The sequence below is a fragment of the Pseudorca crassidens genome, chromosome 1 (assembly GCF_039906515.1).
Source record: "Pseudorca crassidens isolate mPseCra1 chromosome 1, mPseCra1.hap1, whole genome shotgun sequence".
NCBI lineage: Eukaryota > Metazoa > Chordata > Mammalia > Artiodactyla > Delphinidae > Pseudorca > Pseudorca crassidens.
Window position 1 is genome coordinate 186,087,857 of NC_090296.1, and position 21,466 is coordinate 186,109,322.

General features: G+C 38.0%; 1 protein-coding gene across 1 annotated transcript in view; it reads left to right on the forward strand.

The window, feature by feature from the left end:
* The first annotated feature begins 1,776 nt into the window (after nucleotides 1–1,776).
* ARMC3 (armadillo repeat containing 3) overlaps nucleotides 1,777–21,466 on the forward strand; it is a 102,187-nt gene continuing 82,497 nt past the window's right edge. The window contains exons 1-4 of the mRNA XM_067703484.1: nucleotides 1,777–1,844; nucleotides 5,351–5,399; nucleotides 13,707–13,824; nucleotides 20,441–20,566. Coding sequence (XP_067559585.1) covers nucleotides 5,352–5,399; nucleotides 13,707–13,824; nucleotides 20,441–20,566 — 292 coding nt within the window. The 5' untranslated portion in view covers nucleotides 1,777–1,844; nucleotide 5,351. The remainder of the gene's footprint in view (nucleotides 1,845–5,350; nucleotides 5,400–13,706; nucleotides 13,825–20,440; nucleotides 20,567–21,466) is intronic.

Sequence of the window (21,466 nt, forward strand, 5' to 3'; positions counted from 1 at the left end):
TTTCAGGCTGTACAGAAAGGACCTTAAATAATGCTTATGAAACTAGGAGGATCAAGGAAACCCAGGAAGGTGTTTCAAGTATGAGGTATCATCAAGAGTGTTATTTGCAGCAGCAATGTCAAAAAAGATGAAGTCTAAGTAACAGACAATGGATTTGGGTAGTTTTAGTGGTAGGACCAAACCGGATCACTATGGCTTGAAGAGTGAATGTAGGTTAAAAATGTGGAAGTATCAAATGCAAGCTACTTTGGGGGAAATTCATGGTCAAGAAGAGAAAGAGAAAAACAGAATGATAGCTAGAAGGAGCTACAGGTTCAAAGGAGGCTTTTTGTTTTTTGTATGAGGCAAATGAGAGACTTCACAGTATTCATATACTGAAGGGAAGAGAGAGAGAGGCTGAAGATAACAGGAGTGTATTATTCAAGGTCCAATCAGGAGATGGAAATCACGTTATTTGACCATACAAAATCTAATATAAAGAACTGTTAAATATGTATAAAGCTGTTTATCAGGTAATTGAAAAGGTAAGAAGAGGACATAAAGAGATAGGAAAGAAGCAATTGTAAGAAGCATCTAACACTCTTAGGACTGGGAGGCCAACGGAGACAGGTAGCAGATGGAGTTCAAAAAGCCTGAGGGGAATTCAGGAGAGGGAGAGATTTTTTTGCTAAGATCAATCAAAGAGTATTTTATGAAGATGGCATTGGAGCTGGGCTTCATTATGCAGAAATGAAAGAATATTCCAGAAGTTGTGCAAGTTGCCCATGACCTGGCAAATGGTGGATACTTAATAAATATTTGTTGAATAGATGAAATGATGAAGGAACAGAGTGAGCAAAAATCTAAAGGAGAAAAGCATGGAAAAATCTGGGGGAACAGTAAGTTTGGCTGGGGCTTGTGTTTGGGACAGGGGCGGGCTGCACAGATAGAACTGGGTGGAGGGCAGATGGCTTTGAAGAACAGGCTAACGAGCTTAGACTTTACTTTAGGAAGCCGCTTAAGTCTGAGTAGGGGAGTGACATGACTAGGGCAATAATTTCCGGAAGGTTGATCTGTGGTACCAAGAAAGCACTGGAAAGAGAAACCGAAACCATCACTTAGAAGGCAAAAAATGATGACCTAGACTGGGGTGACAGTAAAGATTTAAGAGGGAATAGACGGGACAAAAAGTGGAGGGCGGATTGCTTTAAGTGCTGATTGGAGTTGGGGGAGGAGGGGGAAGGGAAACTGAAGTTCTAGGCTATTGGGAGAAATGGCAGAAAGAGGAAACAGGTGTAAGAGGAGGAGGTTCTGAAGGGACATGATACGTTCTGTGGGGACAGACGGGACACCCTCGTGCATGAAAAGTTAGCAATGCTGGTCTGCAGCTCGGCGGAGTCCGGGCAGAAGGTGGCGATTTGGAAGTCACCTCACAGAGACTCTGGCCGAGGCCTGTCGCTGGGAGAACGCATCCGCACCTCAGAGTATGTGAATCCATAGCCAGTCCTCTGGCCAGCAGCTGAGGCGGCCCAGCCTCCCGATTTACACTTGTCTCTAGGGCTGGCCCTCAACAACTGGAAGGAGAGGATTCCCAGTGTTTATCCTGCCCCGAAGCCCGGGACTTACGTACAGAGGTCGCACACGGTTCCTCCGGTACCTACCTCTACCCGCGAAGGGGAATGGAGCGCCTCGGGAAGCCGACCGCGCGCTTCCACTGACGCGGCGCACGCGGGCGCGGATTGCGCAGGCGCGGCACGCTGTCGCCTAGCAACCAGGCACAACAGTGGACTAGAGACGCGAGCTGGTTGCAGCCGGTGCAGTTGGCCAGGTCTGAGAAGCCGCTGCCCGGCGGGATCTCCCTGCAGGTAAAGGCGGGAGGGCGGCTGCACCGCTACCCCTGCGGTTTGAAGAGAGGCCTAGGGTAGAGGCCCCAGCAGCCTTTGGGGAAGGAGACAGTGCCCCGCGTGTGGGGGGCATCTGGGGCAACTGAGGGAACACCTCGTAAGGACCTCTGGGTCCCTGCCTTACGCCCGCAGTGTTAGACTGTGGTCCCCGTGGATTTCATAAGTGTGCCGGCCGCCTCCTATTTAACAAAGAGGTGACAAAACTGAGGCCCAGAGTGAGGATCTGAGGGTCTAAGATTCCGTTACTTGACTCTGAGCAACTCAAAAAGTGGGCCCCCAATTGTTCTAGCCCTTCTCAAAATAAATCTCGTTAGAAAATGTTTAAGATCGCATAGGCTGAAAGTTCACAAAGAAGATCAATGAATTCGTGAAAAAATGTGACTCCTTTCCAATAACCAAGAAGATGCATATTCAAAGCAGATTTGTTTTCATGTCCAATGCCGTGAAGTTCATACCTTTTCACCTAGTAGTTATTTTACTACTAGGGATTTCTCCTAAAGAAACAGTTGCAGATGTGGATGAAAATTTTATTGTCTAAGGATGTTCATTTGCAGCCTTGTCCATAATTCCAGAAAATTGGAAACAAATGCTCAACAACAGGGGACTGGCTAGATGATGGATTTTAAAATATTATTTTAAATGACATGCTGATCCACTAATGATGATTGAAGCAATAAATGGAGAATGAGATTTCATGAACTTGTCCATTAGTTTAAGAATTTAATAAGAAAATGGTCCCAGGAAGGGAAGTTGAGAATAGCAGATAGAAATCCAGGTAAGATGGTAAAATCACTATAGAAAATACACAAAAAATGAGCTATATCCAAATAGTGCTGATCTCCCTGAACTTATTTCTGAGTGATTTTTTTAAAATTCCATATTCCCTTCCTTGTTTTCCAAATTCTCTGTAATGAAATGTTCTACCTTTATAAGTGAACAGTAGACACAGAATTATACACTTAAAAAGTTAAAATGGTAAATTTTATGTGATGTATATTTTAGCACAATAAAAACATCAATGGGCAGGTGGTAAAATAGTCAAGGAAAACAGGTTTAGTTTGCTTCAAAAAGTCAGAGATTTATTTTCTTAATTTGACGTCTCTGTAGCTTTAAAGGGAAATGCGTCTTTAAAGAATAAAATAAGGTAATTTAGTTGTATCACGTTGATTACAAATTTAAAAAAAAACCTTAGGGTCATCTCTGGGGTACACTGCCCCTGGACTATGTCTGCTGTGTATTTTCTCCCGTTAATTGTTATATCCAATATGGTAAAAACAAAAACAAAAAAAAAACAGGGGCTTCCCTGGTGGCGCAGTGGTTGAGAGTCCGCCTGCCGATGCAGAGGACACGGGTTCGTGCACCGGTCCGGGAAGATCCCGCATGCCACGGAGCGGCTGGGCCCGTGAGCCATGGCTGCTGAGCCTGCGCGTCCGGAGCCTGTGCTCCACAACGGGACAGGCCACAACAGTGAGAGGCCCGCGTATGGCAAAAAAACCAAAAAAACCCAAAATGCTTCCTACTTCACCATATTGCCAAGGGCCAGTTCTCTGTAATCCTGTATGTTTAGGCTATTCCAGCCTCTGTATTTTTCAGTGTGCAATTACTCAAAACCACTATCCTGAAATGGGAAAAATAAGTTCCTGAGTGAAAATCAGATGACTTCAAGTAACTTTCTATGAGTGTAATTTACTTGCTTCTTGAATGTTATTCATAAGGAATTCTTTTGTAAAGCAAAGGCTGCTATATCTTGGAATTGGTTATAAAGAGCTGTGAAATCTCTTTTTCCTAGAGAAATCACAGGTCAGATTTTCATCTGTCCAGAATAGTCTGTGTGTCTGCCTGAAACATTATAGGCACAAAGTCTGGGATCTGTGTGCTTTTCAAGTATCTGTGAAAGAAAGATATTTGGGGTCTGAAAAAAAGCATTTGGTCTAAAATATGAAAAGAAAATTCAAAAATATTAAGTGTTTTATTAATATTAAAATTACATTTGAAAACAATTTTCTTATTTTGCAAGAATTTCCAGGTGTACAAACTGATGAGTCATTTCAAATGCAAAATTTCAAATCTTTTTTATGATGAAAATTATATTTAACAGGGGATGTGGGTGTATTTTAATGTTTTAACATATTAGGTATAGCATGAGGTAGTGCATAGCATAAGCTTGCCCAGGCCCTCAAGGATCTTGAAATTTATGTGACTTCAAGTTAGGGACCTGGAATAGATGTCTTTCAGAAGTCACTATGAGTTTCTATGAACATGTGGCTTTTTAACTTATGTGATCAATTCTTGGAGTTGCTGTTGTCCCTTGGCAAGCCATCTGAACTAACCCTGACATTGTAGATTCTCTCCAAAGATTTCCTACTTCCCAAAATTTTCTTGAGACTATTGTAATTACCTTGAGACTAGAATATACCATCTGAGATTGCCCTAATACCAAACATAACCCCACAAACTCTCATTGGAGAAAACATGAAAGATTTCTAGGGTTATTTATTTATTTTTTGCGGTACGCGGGCCTTTCACCGTTGTGGCCTTTCCCTTTGCGGAGCATAGGCTCCGGATGCGCAGGCTCAGCGGCCATGGCTCACGGGCCCAGCCGCTCCGCGGCATGTGGGATCTTCCCGGACCGGGGCACGAACCCGTGTCCCCTGCATCGGCAGGCAGACTCTCAACCACTGCGCCACCAGGACAGCCCTAGGGTTATTTTAACAGTCACCATCTTGGAAAGTTCTCTGTACCTAGGTGGAGTTAGTAACCCCAGTTTCCCTAGAATACATCTTTTGAGATTCTCAATTACTTTTTTATTGAGCTATGGAATACATTAGAGAAAACATTTTTTATATGGAATACATTAGAGAAAACATTTTTTTATATGGGAAAATGACACAAATGTTCACTTGGTAGATCTTGGATATCATTCAGAAAATAATTACCCCCAGGAACAACAGAGTTAATGATTTTTATAAATGTCAAATGCCCAGTATGTACCAGACCCTGTTCTAGGTGCTTGGGATAGATCAGTGCAAGAAAGCAGACAGAAATCCCTCCTTTTGTGGCAGAACATTCCTGCAGATCTCAAGAGTAATTTAGATTTAGTCTCCCAAGCCCTACACAAGTGAGCTATAAGCATGGTAAACCATTACCTGTTATGTAAGTAAAATTTATGTCATTTATGTCATTAATGTATTCTCCTTCTTTCCAAACTGGAAGCCAGGACAAATGCCCAACAATCTTATCAATAAGTTCCTTTAAAATTGTGAAGTCTGGGATGTAGGTAACATATTTGTATATGTATTGCACGTATTTGTATATGTGCAATAATTTCTACATATATTGCCTAGTTTCTTTTTAGGTAAAATTTAGAGGACGAAGTACATCTCCTCCTAGGAATGCAGGTAAATGAGAGATTTGTACATATACAATGTACAAATGACATTTTAACCATTTGTGGCATCTTTTTCCAGAATGGGTAAAAAGATAAAGAAGGAATCAGAGCCCCCTCCCAAGGATGTGGTAAGTTTCTGATTTGAATACTAGCAGCATGTTAACAACCAGTTTTAAAAATAAACTGTTGAAACAGTTTGGCATGTACCAGTATATACATGAGTGCACGGTGGCAGAAGTCCAAAGTCTGACTAATGATAAGATTAGTCAGAGAAATCTAACATTATGTAAACAAACATTTACAACATTGTCATTACTTGATTAGCACAATTAGAGAGTAATTATTGGCTTTTCCAGTATGTGGATGGCATGTTTATAAGCCTAGTTAATGAACAAATAGTTTTGGTTTGTTCTTTCAAATACTTTAAATTTACATTTGCCAGTCTCTCATTAATGTTAATTATCCAAATGAATTTTAAAAAATGACTGGAAGTTATGCTATAGCTATTAGGTATGTACGTGAGGTTTTCTTAAGATGACTATTTGGACATTAGAAGTCCTGTATTTTCCAATTCTATGGAGAGAAAAATCTGTGTTCATCACCTTTTTCTCTTTCCAGTGCTTGAATAATGCATTCCCCACAACACAAAACCTTGTCTCTCCCTTTTAAAAGCAGGGTTCAACAATGTCCAATAGGTTGGTCATTTGGGACAAGGTGATCCTAGAAGTTGTAAAATAATTTAAAGTGATCATGGTAAATAAGCATGGATCATACAAAAAATTATTTCCATAGCGGTAGTGATTATAGAAGTAACAAAAATGTTTTATAATAAAAACTTAGTTAAATAAATTATTCCATTTTGATAAAATGATGTCACTGAATATTTGATAGCATGGGAATATGATCACAATATTTGAATTAAAAAGCTATGATATAAAGAGGAAAGAAATTGAGTTATTTGTAGTGAGGTGGATGGACCTAGAGTCTGTCATACAGAGTGAGGTAAGTCAGAAAGAGAATAACAAATACCGTGTGCTAATGCATATATATGGAATCTAAAAAAATGGCACCGATGAACCTGGGGGCAGGGCAGGAATAAAGACGCAGACGTAGAGAATGGACTTGAGGACACGGGGTGGGGTAAGGGGAAGCTGGGATGAAGTGAGAGAGTAGCGCTGACATATATACACTACCAGATGTAAAACAGATAGCTAGTGGGAAGCAGCCGCATAGCACAGGGAGATCAGCTCAGTGCTTTGTGACCACCTAGATGGGTGGGATAGGGAGGATGGGAGGGTGATGCAAGAGGGAGGGGATATGGGGATATATATATACATATGCTGATTCACCTTTTTGTACAGCAGAAACTAACACAACATTGTAAAGCAATTATACTCCAATAAAGATGTAGAAAAAGAAAAAGAACCCATCTGAAAAAAATGGAAACTCACCAATTTTTGGTTTCTGCTATGCTTACTGGGATACTGAGTTAATCAGTTTATAAAAAACTACTATTCTTGAACTGTAGTTGTTCTACGGAAAGTGGAGATACAGAACCTATTCTAATTACAAAAAAAAAAGCTATGATAAAAAATTAAAGCAGGGTTTTATTGTCTCTCTTTAAAGTTTATGAACTACTGATTATGTTAAAAATAGAAAATGTCCTCAATTTTCAATTTAAAAACTTATTTTGAAACAGACATTTGGTGTGGTTGTCTTCAAATAAAATGTGAATGGGAAAAAATTGTGTATAGTCAAAAGACTCGCAGGATTTTACTGTTTGAAAGAATCTGAAGTTAGTGCAGGAATTTTCCTAACAACACTGGAACATTGTGGTTACAAATGTGACCTCTGTCCCAGCTCTGCCTCTCATAAACTGTTATTTTGGTGAAGTTGCCAAATTTGGCCAAGTTATTTCAGCCTTTTTTTTTAATCTCTTAAATGAGAATTGTCATGTCCAAGTCATTTTGGTTGTTCTATCGATTACAATGAGAGTATATGAAGTTCACAGTGCCTGGCACATAGAAAACACTCAATAAATAAGATCTGTTGCCTTTCGAATTCTTTAGATTCTGCTACACACACACACACACACACACACACACACACACACACACACACACACACACACACACACACACACACATATCCCTATATAACTTCTGTATGATCCTTCAATGCAGCTGGAAACAGAGGCTACAGAAGACTTGTCTGCCCAGGTCTAGGAAAGCTTTGCAGAGAAGGTCACTGTGGTCTCCTGATATAGATCATCAGTCTGGCTGCTCTCCTTTGGACATACCCCTAAAATGTTCTAAATTCTCTTAATTTTTCACTGCATCTTATTTGCATTACCCTTCTTTTTGCTGCAGAATAGCATTATTGACATCCTATTACTACCAGAAAGTGGAGTCATGAACACAGTACTTGACGACAAACACTTTCTGATTAAAATTAGAATTAAGGAACTATTAAACAATAGATATATTTGTCTAATACACTCTCCATAATTTTATAATGTCTTGCTGGTGTTGTCCTCTGTACTCCAGTCCTTGAGGAGCACAATCAAGGACTGAGAAACAATTCCAATCCTCAAGTTAACAAAAATCTAGCTTTTGCTTCCTTGGGTCACAGCAGTCTTGAGGGCAGCCAAAGGCATGTGTAACAGTGACCGTTGCTCTCTGACAATCCCGAGGATCCTTCCATCCTTTCCCTGCTCTGATTTTATGTTAATAAAGCTGATAGAGTGGTATTAAAGTATCTAACTGCTGTTCTGTCTTATAAATTCTAATACTTCAAAACACTATAGCACAGTTTAAACTATCTGAACTTGGAATTTGTTCCGAGGTATACCTCTTCAAAGTCTGTGAAAGGTTTGTTGTACAAATTAGAAATAAAAACCAGATTTAAAAGAGGGATATATAAGTGCTTGAGAAAATAAACTTTTCTGTGTCAAGTCATGGCAATTTGCTTCTTATATATCTCCTAAAACATTGTTTCCAAAGATTTTTATTTTTATTAGTCTTTCATCTACTGGTTAAAATGGGTAACGGGGACAGAAAAAAAAGAGTGTTTGGTGATAAGGTTAAAACAAAATGCTCCCTTTGCTTTTGTTAGTATTCTCATTGTCAAAGCATACACTAATGTGTGCATTTATGGTTTATTATTCTCCGTTTCTTCTCATAAAGGAGAACACTAGCTAAGAAGATGCCTAAATGGGGGGAAGCTATGGCTTGAATAACCAACACAACTATATTATGCTTTCCCAAATCAATTCCAAGTCTGGCTGGAAGGCTGTTTGTGATGCTTTAACAAAAGGCAGACTTTTTCTGTGGACTGATTGCACGAAAGAATTATTAACAGAAACAACGTTAGTAGGCAATGTTTGGTATAAGGCATGATATTCGGTAACTGAGTATGGGCTCCAGGGTTATACTGTCAGAGTCTGAATCCTCACCTCATCATCCACCATCTGTGATCTGGGGCAAATCTCCTAACCTTGGTATTCCCCAATGAGGATGTAATCATGTCCACTGCATACACACTCACAGCAGTGGGGTAAGGTTAGAGATGTAAAAGATGCTTAGAACAGTGCCAGGCATTAGATAAGAACTTAGTAAATGTAATTATTAATGATGTAGTTGAGGGTGCTGTCCATCATTGTACAAAACTGTTGAAGTTTGCGTGAACTGTCCAAGGAGGCAGGGGTATCGGCTGTGAAAGCCCATCCGGCCACTTAAGTTCCCAGAGGCCTAGAGCACAGCCATCACAATTCATGGTCAGGTCTTCGAGTTTAAGAGCACGGAAATTTTGTTCTCTTATGTTTCAGAGGCAGTTGAACTTTAGTGGGTAAATCCACAGTATTTAAACTCACAAGAGACTATGATTTGGCCTTGGAATCTTAGTGGTTAAGTATCAAGTCAACTGAACATTTATGTTAATGGGTCAACGCCTTCCTGCTAGGTGCATACAGGGAACCAGCATGGTGGGTGTTGAATCAGAGGAACGAGGAATAGTGGAAACTGCTCCCTCACCTGGGCAACCAAACCCAGTTCCCTGGAAGAGTGGGATGTCCCCAGGGTCTTGTTTTTCTGGACCCTTTTCATCAGCCTCAGAACTCAACCTTTAACTCTGTCATAGACTGCCAAAACTGCCATAGACTTTTTTTCTAGGAATGAAGCCTCTTAGGGACTTTTTTTTCCTATCTTTCTCCCTTATCACAGATGTATGTATAAATAACGTACATATACAAAACTGTATGAATAAATATCGGCTTGCTCACCTTGCTCTAAAGATTTGCTATTTTGATTCAGGTTGTAAAGCAAATGAAAGGCCATTTTAGCGGTTTTCATTTTAACCTTTACCCTTTTGCAGATTTTAAGTGCTGTCTAGAGAGTCTGTACTAAAAGTCCATGCTCGAGTGGTGCAGTCTACTTCCTTCTGTTTATCTGTCTCCCTTTTCCTGTGCAATTGGCTTCTCGTGATTGGAGACCACTGACTTGGTAAACACATTCCAGCAGAAATCAAAAAAGCCTTTTATTTGCACTTAACGGCAGCATAAAAATCACTCAACTCATGATTCATCTCTTTTCACTGAGTTCAGCTTTATAATTGTATGTTCCTTTAGACTGGTGCTGTCTATGTATACAGTAGCCACTGGCCACATGTGGTTATTTACATTTAAAATAACTAAAATTGTATTAATTAAAATCAACAATAAAAAATAAAGGGAAAAATTCCGTTCCTCAGTCTCATCAGTTACACTTCGAGTGCTCAGGAGCCACATGGGGCCTGTGCCTGCCGCACTGGACAATGCAGGGTCGGAACATTTCATCGCAGTTCTGTTGGGCAGCCTTATCCTAATAGTCTTATTTCCTTAACAGAGGTAGAAAAGCATCTCTACAAGTCTATGGCTTCTCTAATTGACTGGGTTTAAAACTCAAAGCTTAGCCAAAACGCTTCCCCTTTCTTTCATTCTCTTTGTAAATAATTTTAGTTCATCGTTTATTCAGTACAGAGCATGAAATTATAATTTCACAACCAGCTTGTTGGTGACTGACTATGAGTTCTTCATGGGAAAGCAGATGGAATCTGTAATTACAGCACAGGATTATATATTTAGTCATGTGGCATTCTGTTATAGCTATCATTTTATTCTCGGCGCCCTTTTTAATAAAAAATTACTATAATACCACAGGCTCTGTAGGAGAAACACATGTCATGCCAAGTTTCTCCACTGTCTGCCAAACACTGGTATTTCTCCTCCTTTGACAGCCCTTACAGTGGTAACTCTCACGGTCTCAAAGTTCCTCTTAAGCTTCTTGTACCCCCATCACCTTTTTCTTAAGGATGACCAGAAGATATGGCAAAATACTGAAGTGTTTTCTGAACCACTGAAGGAGCATTAAAAGATATTTAAATGTATTTCCACCTACCCTGCTCCTTTGAGAATTGTAGCCATTCTGTGGAGATCACGAGAAATCTATGCTTCAACATAGTTTTTTCATTCACGTGCTAGTAAAATCAGCTTTAAAAATACTGAAATATCAGACGTCTCTGAAGTGGAAGTTCTAAAATGGAAGGAAAGGTAACCAGCCAGGATGCTAGGGAAACTGACTTAAGTGGAAAAGGTGATCTAAGGCTTTGATTCTCAAGGGTTTGGTGGTGGGTTGGGGGCCTTACAAGGGTAGGATGGTGACTGTGGACTCTCTCCCTGTAGAATGCACACCAAAATTTCTGCACATAATTTCAGAGAGACAAGCTGTCCCTGGAGCCCACTGATGGCTCCGTGAACCTCAGATTTGGAATCTTCTTTTCTGGCATCAACAGACAGTACAACAGTTAAGGCACTTCAAGGCCACAAATATAAAAAAAGAAGTTTCCAGAGGCACTTTAATATATTTCTTTATAGACATTTATTGAGGATTTCCATATATTGGGTATTGTTCTAGGTAGTGGAGATAGAGAAATAACAATCTTTTGTCTGAAGAAAGTCATTCATTTACTGGACAAATATTGAGTACATACTATATGCCAAGTATTCCTTTACATCCTGGGCATATAGATCAGGCCTCAAGGCAACTTACATTCTAGTGGCGGAAACAGTCAATTAACAAATAATGTAATTCAGGTAATGATAAGATCAATGAAATTTTACCTGAGTTTTGTTGAAAAAATCTAGAATTTTAATTCCAAATCATTATTAACTTTTTTCCTTATTATGTCGTCATTACTTCAGAAATCCCTTCTTAAGAATTACACTGTGATTCAGACCATCATTATCATCCAGTTTAAATATCAATTTATCAATTTATTGATCCACCGCTACTGTGTTTATATTTTGTCCTCCCCAATCTTGGCTTAAGTATTTGCCAAGTAATTTGTTTACGTGTACAGTTGATATACTTGTTGAGTTTGTGAATGCCTGAACATGTCTTTTTCACGTATGAATGATAACTTAGCAAGGTATAAATTTCTAGAGTCACAGTCCTTTCCTCTGAACTCTGTTGATTATCCTCAATGGAGGGCTGGTGAAGGGAAGGTCTAGGTCACTTGCTGAGGCCTCATCTTTCCTTATTTTTCAGTAATATTCTGCTTCCTGTTACATATTTTCTATTCAGTCAAACTCCTATTTTATCCACCATAAATGCAGCATTCATTCCCATTTTAAACCTTCCTGGTGTCATTTTTCCCATTTGAATATCCTTCCTCCTTATCTCAGCCTACCCCATTGTATCCATTCTTCAAATCACATCTAAAATTCTACCACCACTGCGGACCTTTCTCCATTTATCCCAGTTCAAATTAATTCCCCCTTCCGCATCACAACATTTATTGTCTCTGCCATACGTTTTTGTACTTCATAGTATCCTAGAATTTTACATCTAGAAGAGATCTGAGAGATATAATCCAACTCCCTAATTTTTCAGATTAAAAAAGATGCGGTTAGTGAGCTAGTGATGACTCCAAGTGCTCTGGCATTCTGGGGCTACCCTTTAATGCCTATCTAAGATGTTTCTCAAGCCTCAATCACCGGGTACTTTTAATAGTTCTTCCTTAAAATTTCTCTGAATTTCCAGGCCCTTATGCTCTCCTGGTCAGCATTGCAGACAGCATCCTAGCCATTGCTCTAGGCTCTTCTAGAGGCCGTTTTTTCTCACTGGTTCATGTCACTGGAACCCGAAAGTGCAGCAAGCCTGGTGCATATGGCAGACTTTTACTGATGAATTGTCTCCCAAAGAGTCTAAGAGGCTTGAGACTTTGATAACTCTTTCAGCTTCTAGTACAGAGCTAGACATGCACAAACAACAGCTTCAATTTGGATGTTAGATAATGCTGTCCTAAAATCCAACAGCCATTTTCCCTCCAAGAGGTATTTTTATCCCAGCCACATCCTTTCGGGTCATTGCTTACTGCCATCTTCTCTATCTTTACTCTTTTAACCTCACACAGTTATATCTCCTTATTCAGAATAATCTATCTCTCCATCCTCTACCCAAAACTGAACATCAATTTTTGCTATGTCTCAAAACACATTAAGATGTCCATTTAGAAAGGGCCAACACAAAGAACCAGGTAAAGCTTTGAAATTCAATTTTTTTTTCCTTTAACATAAGCAGAACCTCCTCCTCCATGGTCTCTGGAAATGGAAGAAAAATAGTGTAATAATTTGTTTTCTCCTTGACCAAACAAAACCCACGGGGGTCATGCATTTGTTATTGTTCATTTCAGCTCCACATGAATTCTCAGGATCTCACAGCAAGGTACAGGACTTCTTAGAGTCCTATACTTTTTCTTTATACTATATTACCTTTTCCCCTGTTCCAGATTTTATCCAGTTTTACATTTTGTGATATGCTGTTATCTTTTGCTTTTTAGTTATTTCACATATGTAATTCCTGCTTTTCAAGAGAGGGTGTAGTGGTTAGAAAGCAAGTACTGATCACTGAGACTGTCAGGGCATCTAATACATACAGGTTCTCAAGGATTCTTGTGTATTGGCTAAGAACTATACTAATATATGTTATTTAATGAGCATCTATTATGTGCCGGACAATGTGCTAAGTGATTTACATACATGATCTCTAATCCGCTCCTTAATCCTTTGCAATAGGTATTATTATACCCGTTATTCAGAGAAGGAAACTGAAATTCTAACAGCTTAAGTAACTAGTTTGGTTCCCCATGGCTAAAATGAGAGACTACACCTGCCGGATTCCAAAATACTTTGCTCTTCCCTCCATACTACAGGAATTCCAAAGCCGCCAATGTTGACAACTGTGATAGTTTTTAAATAAAAATTTTACAGTGCACTTTGTGGGCAGTGACCACATCCTTTTTGTAAGACTATGCTCTCTTTAAGTTTCAACACACCACTCATGTTTTATGTGCTTTTAAAGCTTGTATGTGGCTCTGATATTTTTTTCTTTGAATTCTAGTTTGATCCCTTAACAATTGAAAGCAAAAAAGCAGCAACCGTGGTGTTAATGCTTAATTCTCCAGAAGAAGAAATTTTGGCTAAAGCATGTGAAGCCATTTATAGATTTGCTTTAAAAGGTTTGGATTTTTTTCAGTTTATCTTTCTATTTCATTAATTTCTTAAAAATACTTGCTACATAATGGGCACTTTTCTCTCCAGTCTTTAACTTACTTCCTGTCTGATGAATTCTTTCAATCAGTATATCATTTAATGCATCACCTGAAAGTAATATATCTCCCTATGTGCCTAACCCAGTCTTAAGGAGCAATTTAGTCAATGGGTAGAAGAGTCATTTTGAAGGCTTTATTGCAGTTTAAAAAACTGTAAATGTCACAGGAGCTGAAAGAGCTCCTAAGGATCAAGGCTGGAATAATTTGAGCAACAAAATAAACAAAGTATTGGATTTATAGCCCGATAATTTATATTAAAGAAGAAAATAAATATCCATAAGTCTATACAGACAAATAAATGATTGAATAAGTAAATAAATGGGAGAGAAAAGACAAATCTCGAATGCAGAAGGATCCCAATTTATGCAGATACTCTGCCCTTGAGGAGGTGGGATGCAACTTCTATTCTTTAGGGGCTGTGCATAGTGACATTTTTCCAAAGAGTGCAAGATGGACACAGGGGGAAAAGAGTAAGTTTGTAGCAGAGAAACCTGACAAACACTTCCTCTGCCAGGTGATCGAAATCAACATCAACAGAGATAAGTCATTTGATAATAAATGCCCTTGACATGACATAATGAAAATGGCATTTCTATGTTATTTTCCCCAAAACCTATAGCCCCAGTCTAAATATGATTTAAAAAAAAAATAAAACAAATTCCAATTCAGGGACATCCTCCAATTACCTCACCAGTACTCTCAAAACTGTCATAGCTAATTTGGTTCATTAACTGCATCAAATGTCCCTACTAATGTAAAATGTAAAATAATGGGAAACTGGGTGTGGGACACATGGGAAGTATCTGTGTTATCTTTGAAATTTTTCTGTAAAACTAAAACTGTTGTAAAATATAAAGTTTACTAAAATGTTGTAAATGTTACAAATTAGATTCTGTTGAAAGACTTGTTCATAGAGGATTTACAAACATAAGAGATAGTTACATTTTAGTTCATTCCAAGTGGTGATAAAATCAGACTTTTATTATACTGTGTAACATTGAAATTGGAAATATTTGAAGAGTTTAGTGTAGCTTGGTATTTTTAACAAAACCTTTTTAAACTAAAATGGGAGCAATTTGATTTTAAAGAAATGGTACTTTAAAACATTGTTTGGACCGCCTGGAGGGGTGGGATAGGGAGGGTGGGAGGGAGGGAGATGCAAGAGGGAAGAGATATGGGAACATATGTATATGTATAACTGATTCACTTTGTTATAAAGCAGAAACTAACACACCATTGTAAAGCAATTATACCCCAATAAAGATGTTAAAAAAAAAAACATTGTTTGGGGGACTTACATGAGAGAACAACAAATCATTCAATTAGCAAATGGTAAAATACTCACCTGGCTAGTCATCACCATCACCTCACTCTAGTCATCATTGGGAATTCTGATAAAAACCAGAGTGGTTCTGGAAGGTATGGTTCATGAGTAGATTGTGTAGAATACTGGGTCAAATTTCAGGGAGATATTGGATCATGCATCTATAGCACAGAGTCATCACATGTCATCTCTTTTTATATTGTAAGTCTCATGTTCAGTAGTAGCAGTATTTTCTGAAATATTTTCTTAAGTTAAATGATGGGACTTTGCCTTCTTGCCAAGATGAAGTAAGGGGCCAGATTTAACCTCCTTACCAGAACAAGTAAGAAACCAGAAAAATATATGAAATAAGAGTTGGCAACACACTGAATATCAGGCCATTGAGAAACAGGAAACAAAGGAAATTAGCCATCTGATTGCCCCAGCCTATTGATTTCAGAGAGTTTCCAGGCCACAGCCCAGGAAGGGGTAACCTGTGCAGAGCCTGGTGGACTCTCTGAGTTGAGACGATAGACCTGAAAATCCAGGAAGATGAAGGCAGCAAGTTTTCAGGACAGAGTAACAGAGAGGAAAGAGTTGCACAGAGAGAGAACTCAGGAGGTCTGTAAAGGCTCCCATTCAAGTGTTCAGCTTGATCCACATGTGTATGTGTGGGGACTACTTGAAGTCAGACAAAGCACCCAACAGGATCAGAGGTAACAGTGCCTAGTGCTCACACAGGGTCAGAAGTAGTGCCTGTTCGCATCAGCCAGACTGCAAAACCTCAAGATTCATGGAGAATTGTGCAAGTACACAGAAGGGTCTTGCCTCAATAGTTAGAAACAATTAGGCCTAGATTGAGCCCTGTTCTAGTACTATCAAATAAATATTTTAAAAGCAAACCTGAAAGGATCAAACTTTCTCCAGATAACTGTGTCCCAGAACAAACTTCAAGGTAACAACAATATCCATTGCCCAACTAGGTAAAATTCACTATGTCTGGCACCCAGTAAAAAATTACCAGGTGTGACAAAAAGCAGGAAAATACAATGCATAATGAGGATATAATTCAATTTGTAAATCAAAACTGACCCAATGTATGTGTAACTTGAGTCTCTGAATAAAGGAGTGAGGAACAGAATAAGTATTTCAGAAAATAATGGTTAAAATTTCCCCCCATTTGATGAAAACTCGAAGCCCCCAGATCCAAGAAGCTTAACGAAACTGAAGCACAATGAATATGAAGAGAACTACAAGGCACATTATAATCAAATTTCTTGAAAAGACTGATAAAGAGAAAATCTTAAAAGCATCCAGAGGAAAAAAATGTTACATTCAGGGTGACAAAAATAAGGATGACAACAGATTTATTATCACAAATGATGCAAGCAAGAAGTCAGTGGAGCAATATCTTTAAACTGAATCACTTTTCTGTGCACCTGAAACTAACATAACATTGTAAATCAACTATATTACAGTAAAAGTTAAAAAAAAAAAAGTACCGGAAAAAACCCCAAAACTTTCAACCTAGATTTCTACACCCTTCAAAAATATCTTTCAGAAACATAAGTGAAATAAAGTCTTTTTCAAACATTCAAAAACTGAAATAGTTCATTGCAAGCAGACCCGCACTACTAATTATATTAAGTAGGTCCTTCAGGCAGAAAGAAAATGGCACCAGATGGAAATATGGATCTACACAAAAGAATAAATACAGAACACTATAAATGGTAACATATAAGGGTTTTTTTGCTTATTATTTAAATCACTTAAAAAGCAAATTGGTTATTTTAAACAAAACTAATAATCATATATTGTGTAGTCTGAAACATGTAAAAGTAAGATATATGACAACAGAACCAAGGTAGAGAGGTGAAAAATGGAAGTATACTATTGTAAGTGTACTATATGTGAAGTAGTATACTACCACTTGAAAGAAGACTGTGCTAAGACATACACTACAGACCCTAATGCAACCACAAAAATAACAAAGCAATGATATCAAATAAGCCAACAAAGGAACAAAATGGAATCATAAAAAATTCAATTCATACAAAGAAGGCAGAAATGAAGAAAAGAAAAACAACAATGAGACACATAAGAAATAAGTAACAAGATGGTATATTTAAACCTAACCACATCAATAATCAAATTAAATGTAAATGGTCTGGATACATCAATTAACAGGGAGAGAGTGTTTTATTAGGAAAAAAGCAAGACCAAACTGCATGATGCCTTCAAGAAATGCACTTAGAATATAATGACACAAATAACTTGAAAGTAAAAGGATGAAAAAGGATATCCTATGCTAGCACTAATCAAAAGAAAGCTGAAATAGCCATATCAATATCACAAAAATAGACAAAAAAAGGAGTGGTACCAGAGATAAACATGGCCATCTTATAATAATAATAAAGGGGTCAATTAATCAAGATGCTATGAAAAATCCTAAACAATTAATGTACTTAATATCAGACTTTCAGATTACATGAAGCTAGAAATGCAAGGAGAAATAGACATCTACAATTATAGCTGAGGATTTTGATACTCTTCTCTCAATAAATGAAAGAACCAGTAGACAGTAAATCTGTAAGGATATAGAAGATTTGAACAGCAATATAAATTAATTTAACCTAATTTATATTTATAGAACACTCCAAGAACAGCAGCACTTTTCAAGTGCATACAGGACATTTATCAAAATGGATTATATTCTGGGCCATAACACAAGCTTTAATAAATTTAAAAGAATTCCAGTCATACAAAATATATGCTATTCCACATTAGAATTAAATTAAAAATCAATAACACAAAGAACTCTGGACAATCACTAAATAGTCGGAAAGCAAATAACACACTTCTAAATAACCTGCGAGTAGGGGCTTCCGTGGTGGCGCAGTGGTTGAGAATCCGCCTGCCAATGCAGGGTACATGAGTTCGATCCCTGGTCCGGGAAGATCCCACATGCTGTGGAGCAACTAAGCCTGTGCGCCACAACTGCTGAGCCTGTGCTCTAGAGCCCATGAGCCACAACTACTGAGCCCGCATGCCACAACTACTAAAGCCCGCACGCCTAGAGCCCGTGCTCCACAACGAGAAAAGCCACCGCAATGAGAAGCCCATGCACTGCAATGAAGGGTAAACCCCGCTCACTGCAACTAGAGAAAGCCCGCGTGCAGCAACGAAGACCCAACACAGCCAAAAATAAATAAATTTTTTTAAAAAATAATAATTAATAAATAACCTGTGAGTGAAAGTAGAAATCAGAAGGAAAATCCAAATTAAAAATGAAAACACAGCATATAAAAACTTGTAGGATGCTACTAAAAGAGTATTTAGAGAGAAATTTATTGCACCAAGTGCCTGTTAGAAAACAAGAACATCTCTCAAGTCAATGACCTGAGCTTCCACTTTAAGAAAATAGAAAAACAAGAGCTAATTAAACCCAGGCATCAGTAATATGGATATAATATACACCTGAGCAAAAAATCAATGAAACAGAAAACAGAAAAACAGTGGACAAAAGCAGTGAAATGAAAATGTCTAGCCAGATTGATAAGTAAAAAGAGAGAAGACAAATTATTGATATGAGGAATAAGAACATCACTATACCTCCTACAGATATTAAAAGGATAATCTAAATGTTATGAACAATTTAATGCCAATAAATTCTACAACTTAGGTGAATTGGGCAAATTCATTTTAAGACACAAACTCTCAAAGCTCATTAAAGAAAAATAGATAGCCTGAATAGCCCCTTATCTATTACAAAAATGGAAATTTGTAATTTAAAAATCTCACAAAGAATACTTTAGGTCCAGATGTTTTCACTGCTGAACTCTGCCATACACTTATGGAAGAAATAATACCAGTTGTACACAAACTCTTTTAGAAAATTGAAAAAGATGGAATATTTCTCTATTGATTCTATGAAGCCACCATTTATTTAAGTATCCTAAAATTTATCCTTAAATTAAAATTTGGGACTTCCCTGGCGGTCCAGTGGTTAAGACTCCGTTCTTCCAATGTAGGGGGCAAGGGTTCCATCCCTGATCAGGGAACTAAGATCCCACATGCTGCGTGGCGCAGCAAAAAAAAAAAAAAAAAAAAAAATTTATTTGACAAAATATTTTCATCTAAGAAATTCACTTTTAGAACCCCAATAAAATGCAAACATTATGGAAGGTTTGAGAAGGACGTTTGTAATAGTCAATAATGCATATTTCAGCATATTCTTATCAAGTGACAGATTTAATCATTTAGATACAGGGCAGTTCCACAGGCTATAGGAAGGTACAAGTCTGTGTTCAGAGAACTGAGTTATCAGAATGAACCTATAACTTCAAGTATAAAATATTTTAATTTTAAAAGAAAACTGAGGCAAAAATGTTTAAAAGACTTTATTTTACTCAAATTAATTTTGAAAATGAAATTTGCATTTTCATAGCTGGTGAAATTGAAAAGCTGAAGTTAATCAGGACCTAAATATTATTCCAGACTTTGCAGAATGATATCCCACTTATTGGGGTAGGGATAAACTGCTTTTACAGTTAGGCCAGATGCTGGCCTTCACTGACCTTCTGGTTCTGGGGCTTCTTGCCACAGCTAAGGAATCCCAGTAACCCCGGTGGCTCTGCTTTGTGTGTGTGCCTCCACGCTGGCTGCAGGCAAATCCACTGGGTGAAAAATGAGCACCCTAAACTCCACCACACTTGAATTTGAAGAGGGGACTCTGTGTGTTAATTTTTATAATTAATTATGCAAGTAAGTATTATTGAGTTTCCATTACATGCCTGGCACTGTGTTAGGCACGACGTTATAAGAGAATAGAACAGAAAGGGTATCTGTCTTCATGGAAAGTTAAGTAACAGGGGTGTAAGCGAACAATGCACGGAGATCGTTGAGTGGTATGAAGGAAATAAAGCAGCATAAAGAGATATCAGAAAGACTGGGATGTAGTGATGACATTAGGTAGGGTGATCAGAAGAGACCCCTCGGGAGGTTCAGTGTGAGCTAAGAACCAAATGAGGAAGCCAGCTTTGTAAACATCCAGGGAAGGGAGAGTAGCAAGTCCAGGATACCTGAGCTCTAAGGTTTATTCTGAGAGAAATACGTGTGGAAGCAGAGGAATGTGAAAGACAAATAAGATATTGGAATGACAAAGAAGAACTTTGATGAGATTGCTATCCATGTCTGATTTTATTTTACCTGTGATGTTAGGTGAAGAAAATAAAGCAACCCTCCTTGAACTTGGAGCTGTGGAACCGTTAACTAAGCTGCTCAACCACGAAGACAAAATTGTGAGAAGAAACGCTACTATGATATTTGGAATTCTGGCTTCTAATAGTAAGTATCTGCTTTTAAAACTAATCAAATAATCTCACATGATGCATTATACTTTTAAATTTAACCTTAAGGGACTCGTTTTAATTTTATTTAAGCTGACTTTAACGTCAACAAGAAAGTTAAATAAGTGTAATGTGCAACAAATGTATGATTTCATATTTTAAGTGATATTTTTAAATATAAAAATATGTGCACATATATCCATGGAAAAACTCTCAGAGTTGGTGATGTAGTATATTCCAGTCTTACAAGTTAGAACAATCATTGTCTCTTAAAATTAAAATAGTTTTTTTCTTGAGTTAGGATAGTGTAATTTGAATGTCTGCCTGTGTAAGTTACACTTCATGTGTATTTCATTGTAACAAGCCCAGAGTAAGAAGTTTTGATACACTTATTTTTTGAAGCTGCAAGCTATATTTTGCCAAACATAAATTTAGATATGTATTTACTCCTTAAATCCGACCTATTACTTGCTTTACTATTTTCACATATTTAATATGGTGGAATAACAGTATTACTTAAAATATGCTGTCACTTCTATTAGAATATCAGTTTGACTAAAACCATGCAATACAGGCAGTCCCTGACTAGTGAACAGGACGTGTTTTCCGTTTGTAAGTCATTTTCATGTTACGGTGGTAGATTTTCGAGTTGGACAACAAAAGCCTTGTTATTTATAATAAAAAATGACTTTCTTGGTGGAGACTGAATTCTGTCATGAAACTTGGGCTCATAGGAATAAACATGTCTCTATCATGGCACGTGGCTAAAATCATCCTACCTTCTCCTTTTTACCATGGTCTCAGCAAACACACAAGCACAGATTCCTCCTTCAGCTTCCTGCACTGTCCCAGCTCACATACCCTGGACCCTCTGTGATGCAATGGGGGCCCCTCATTC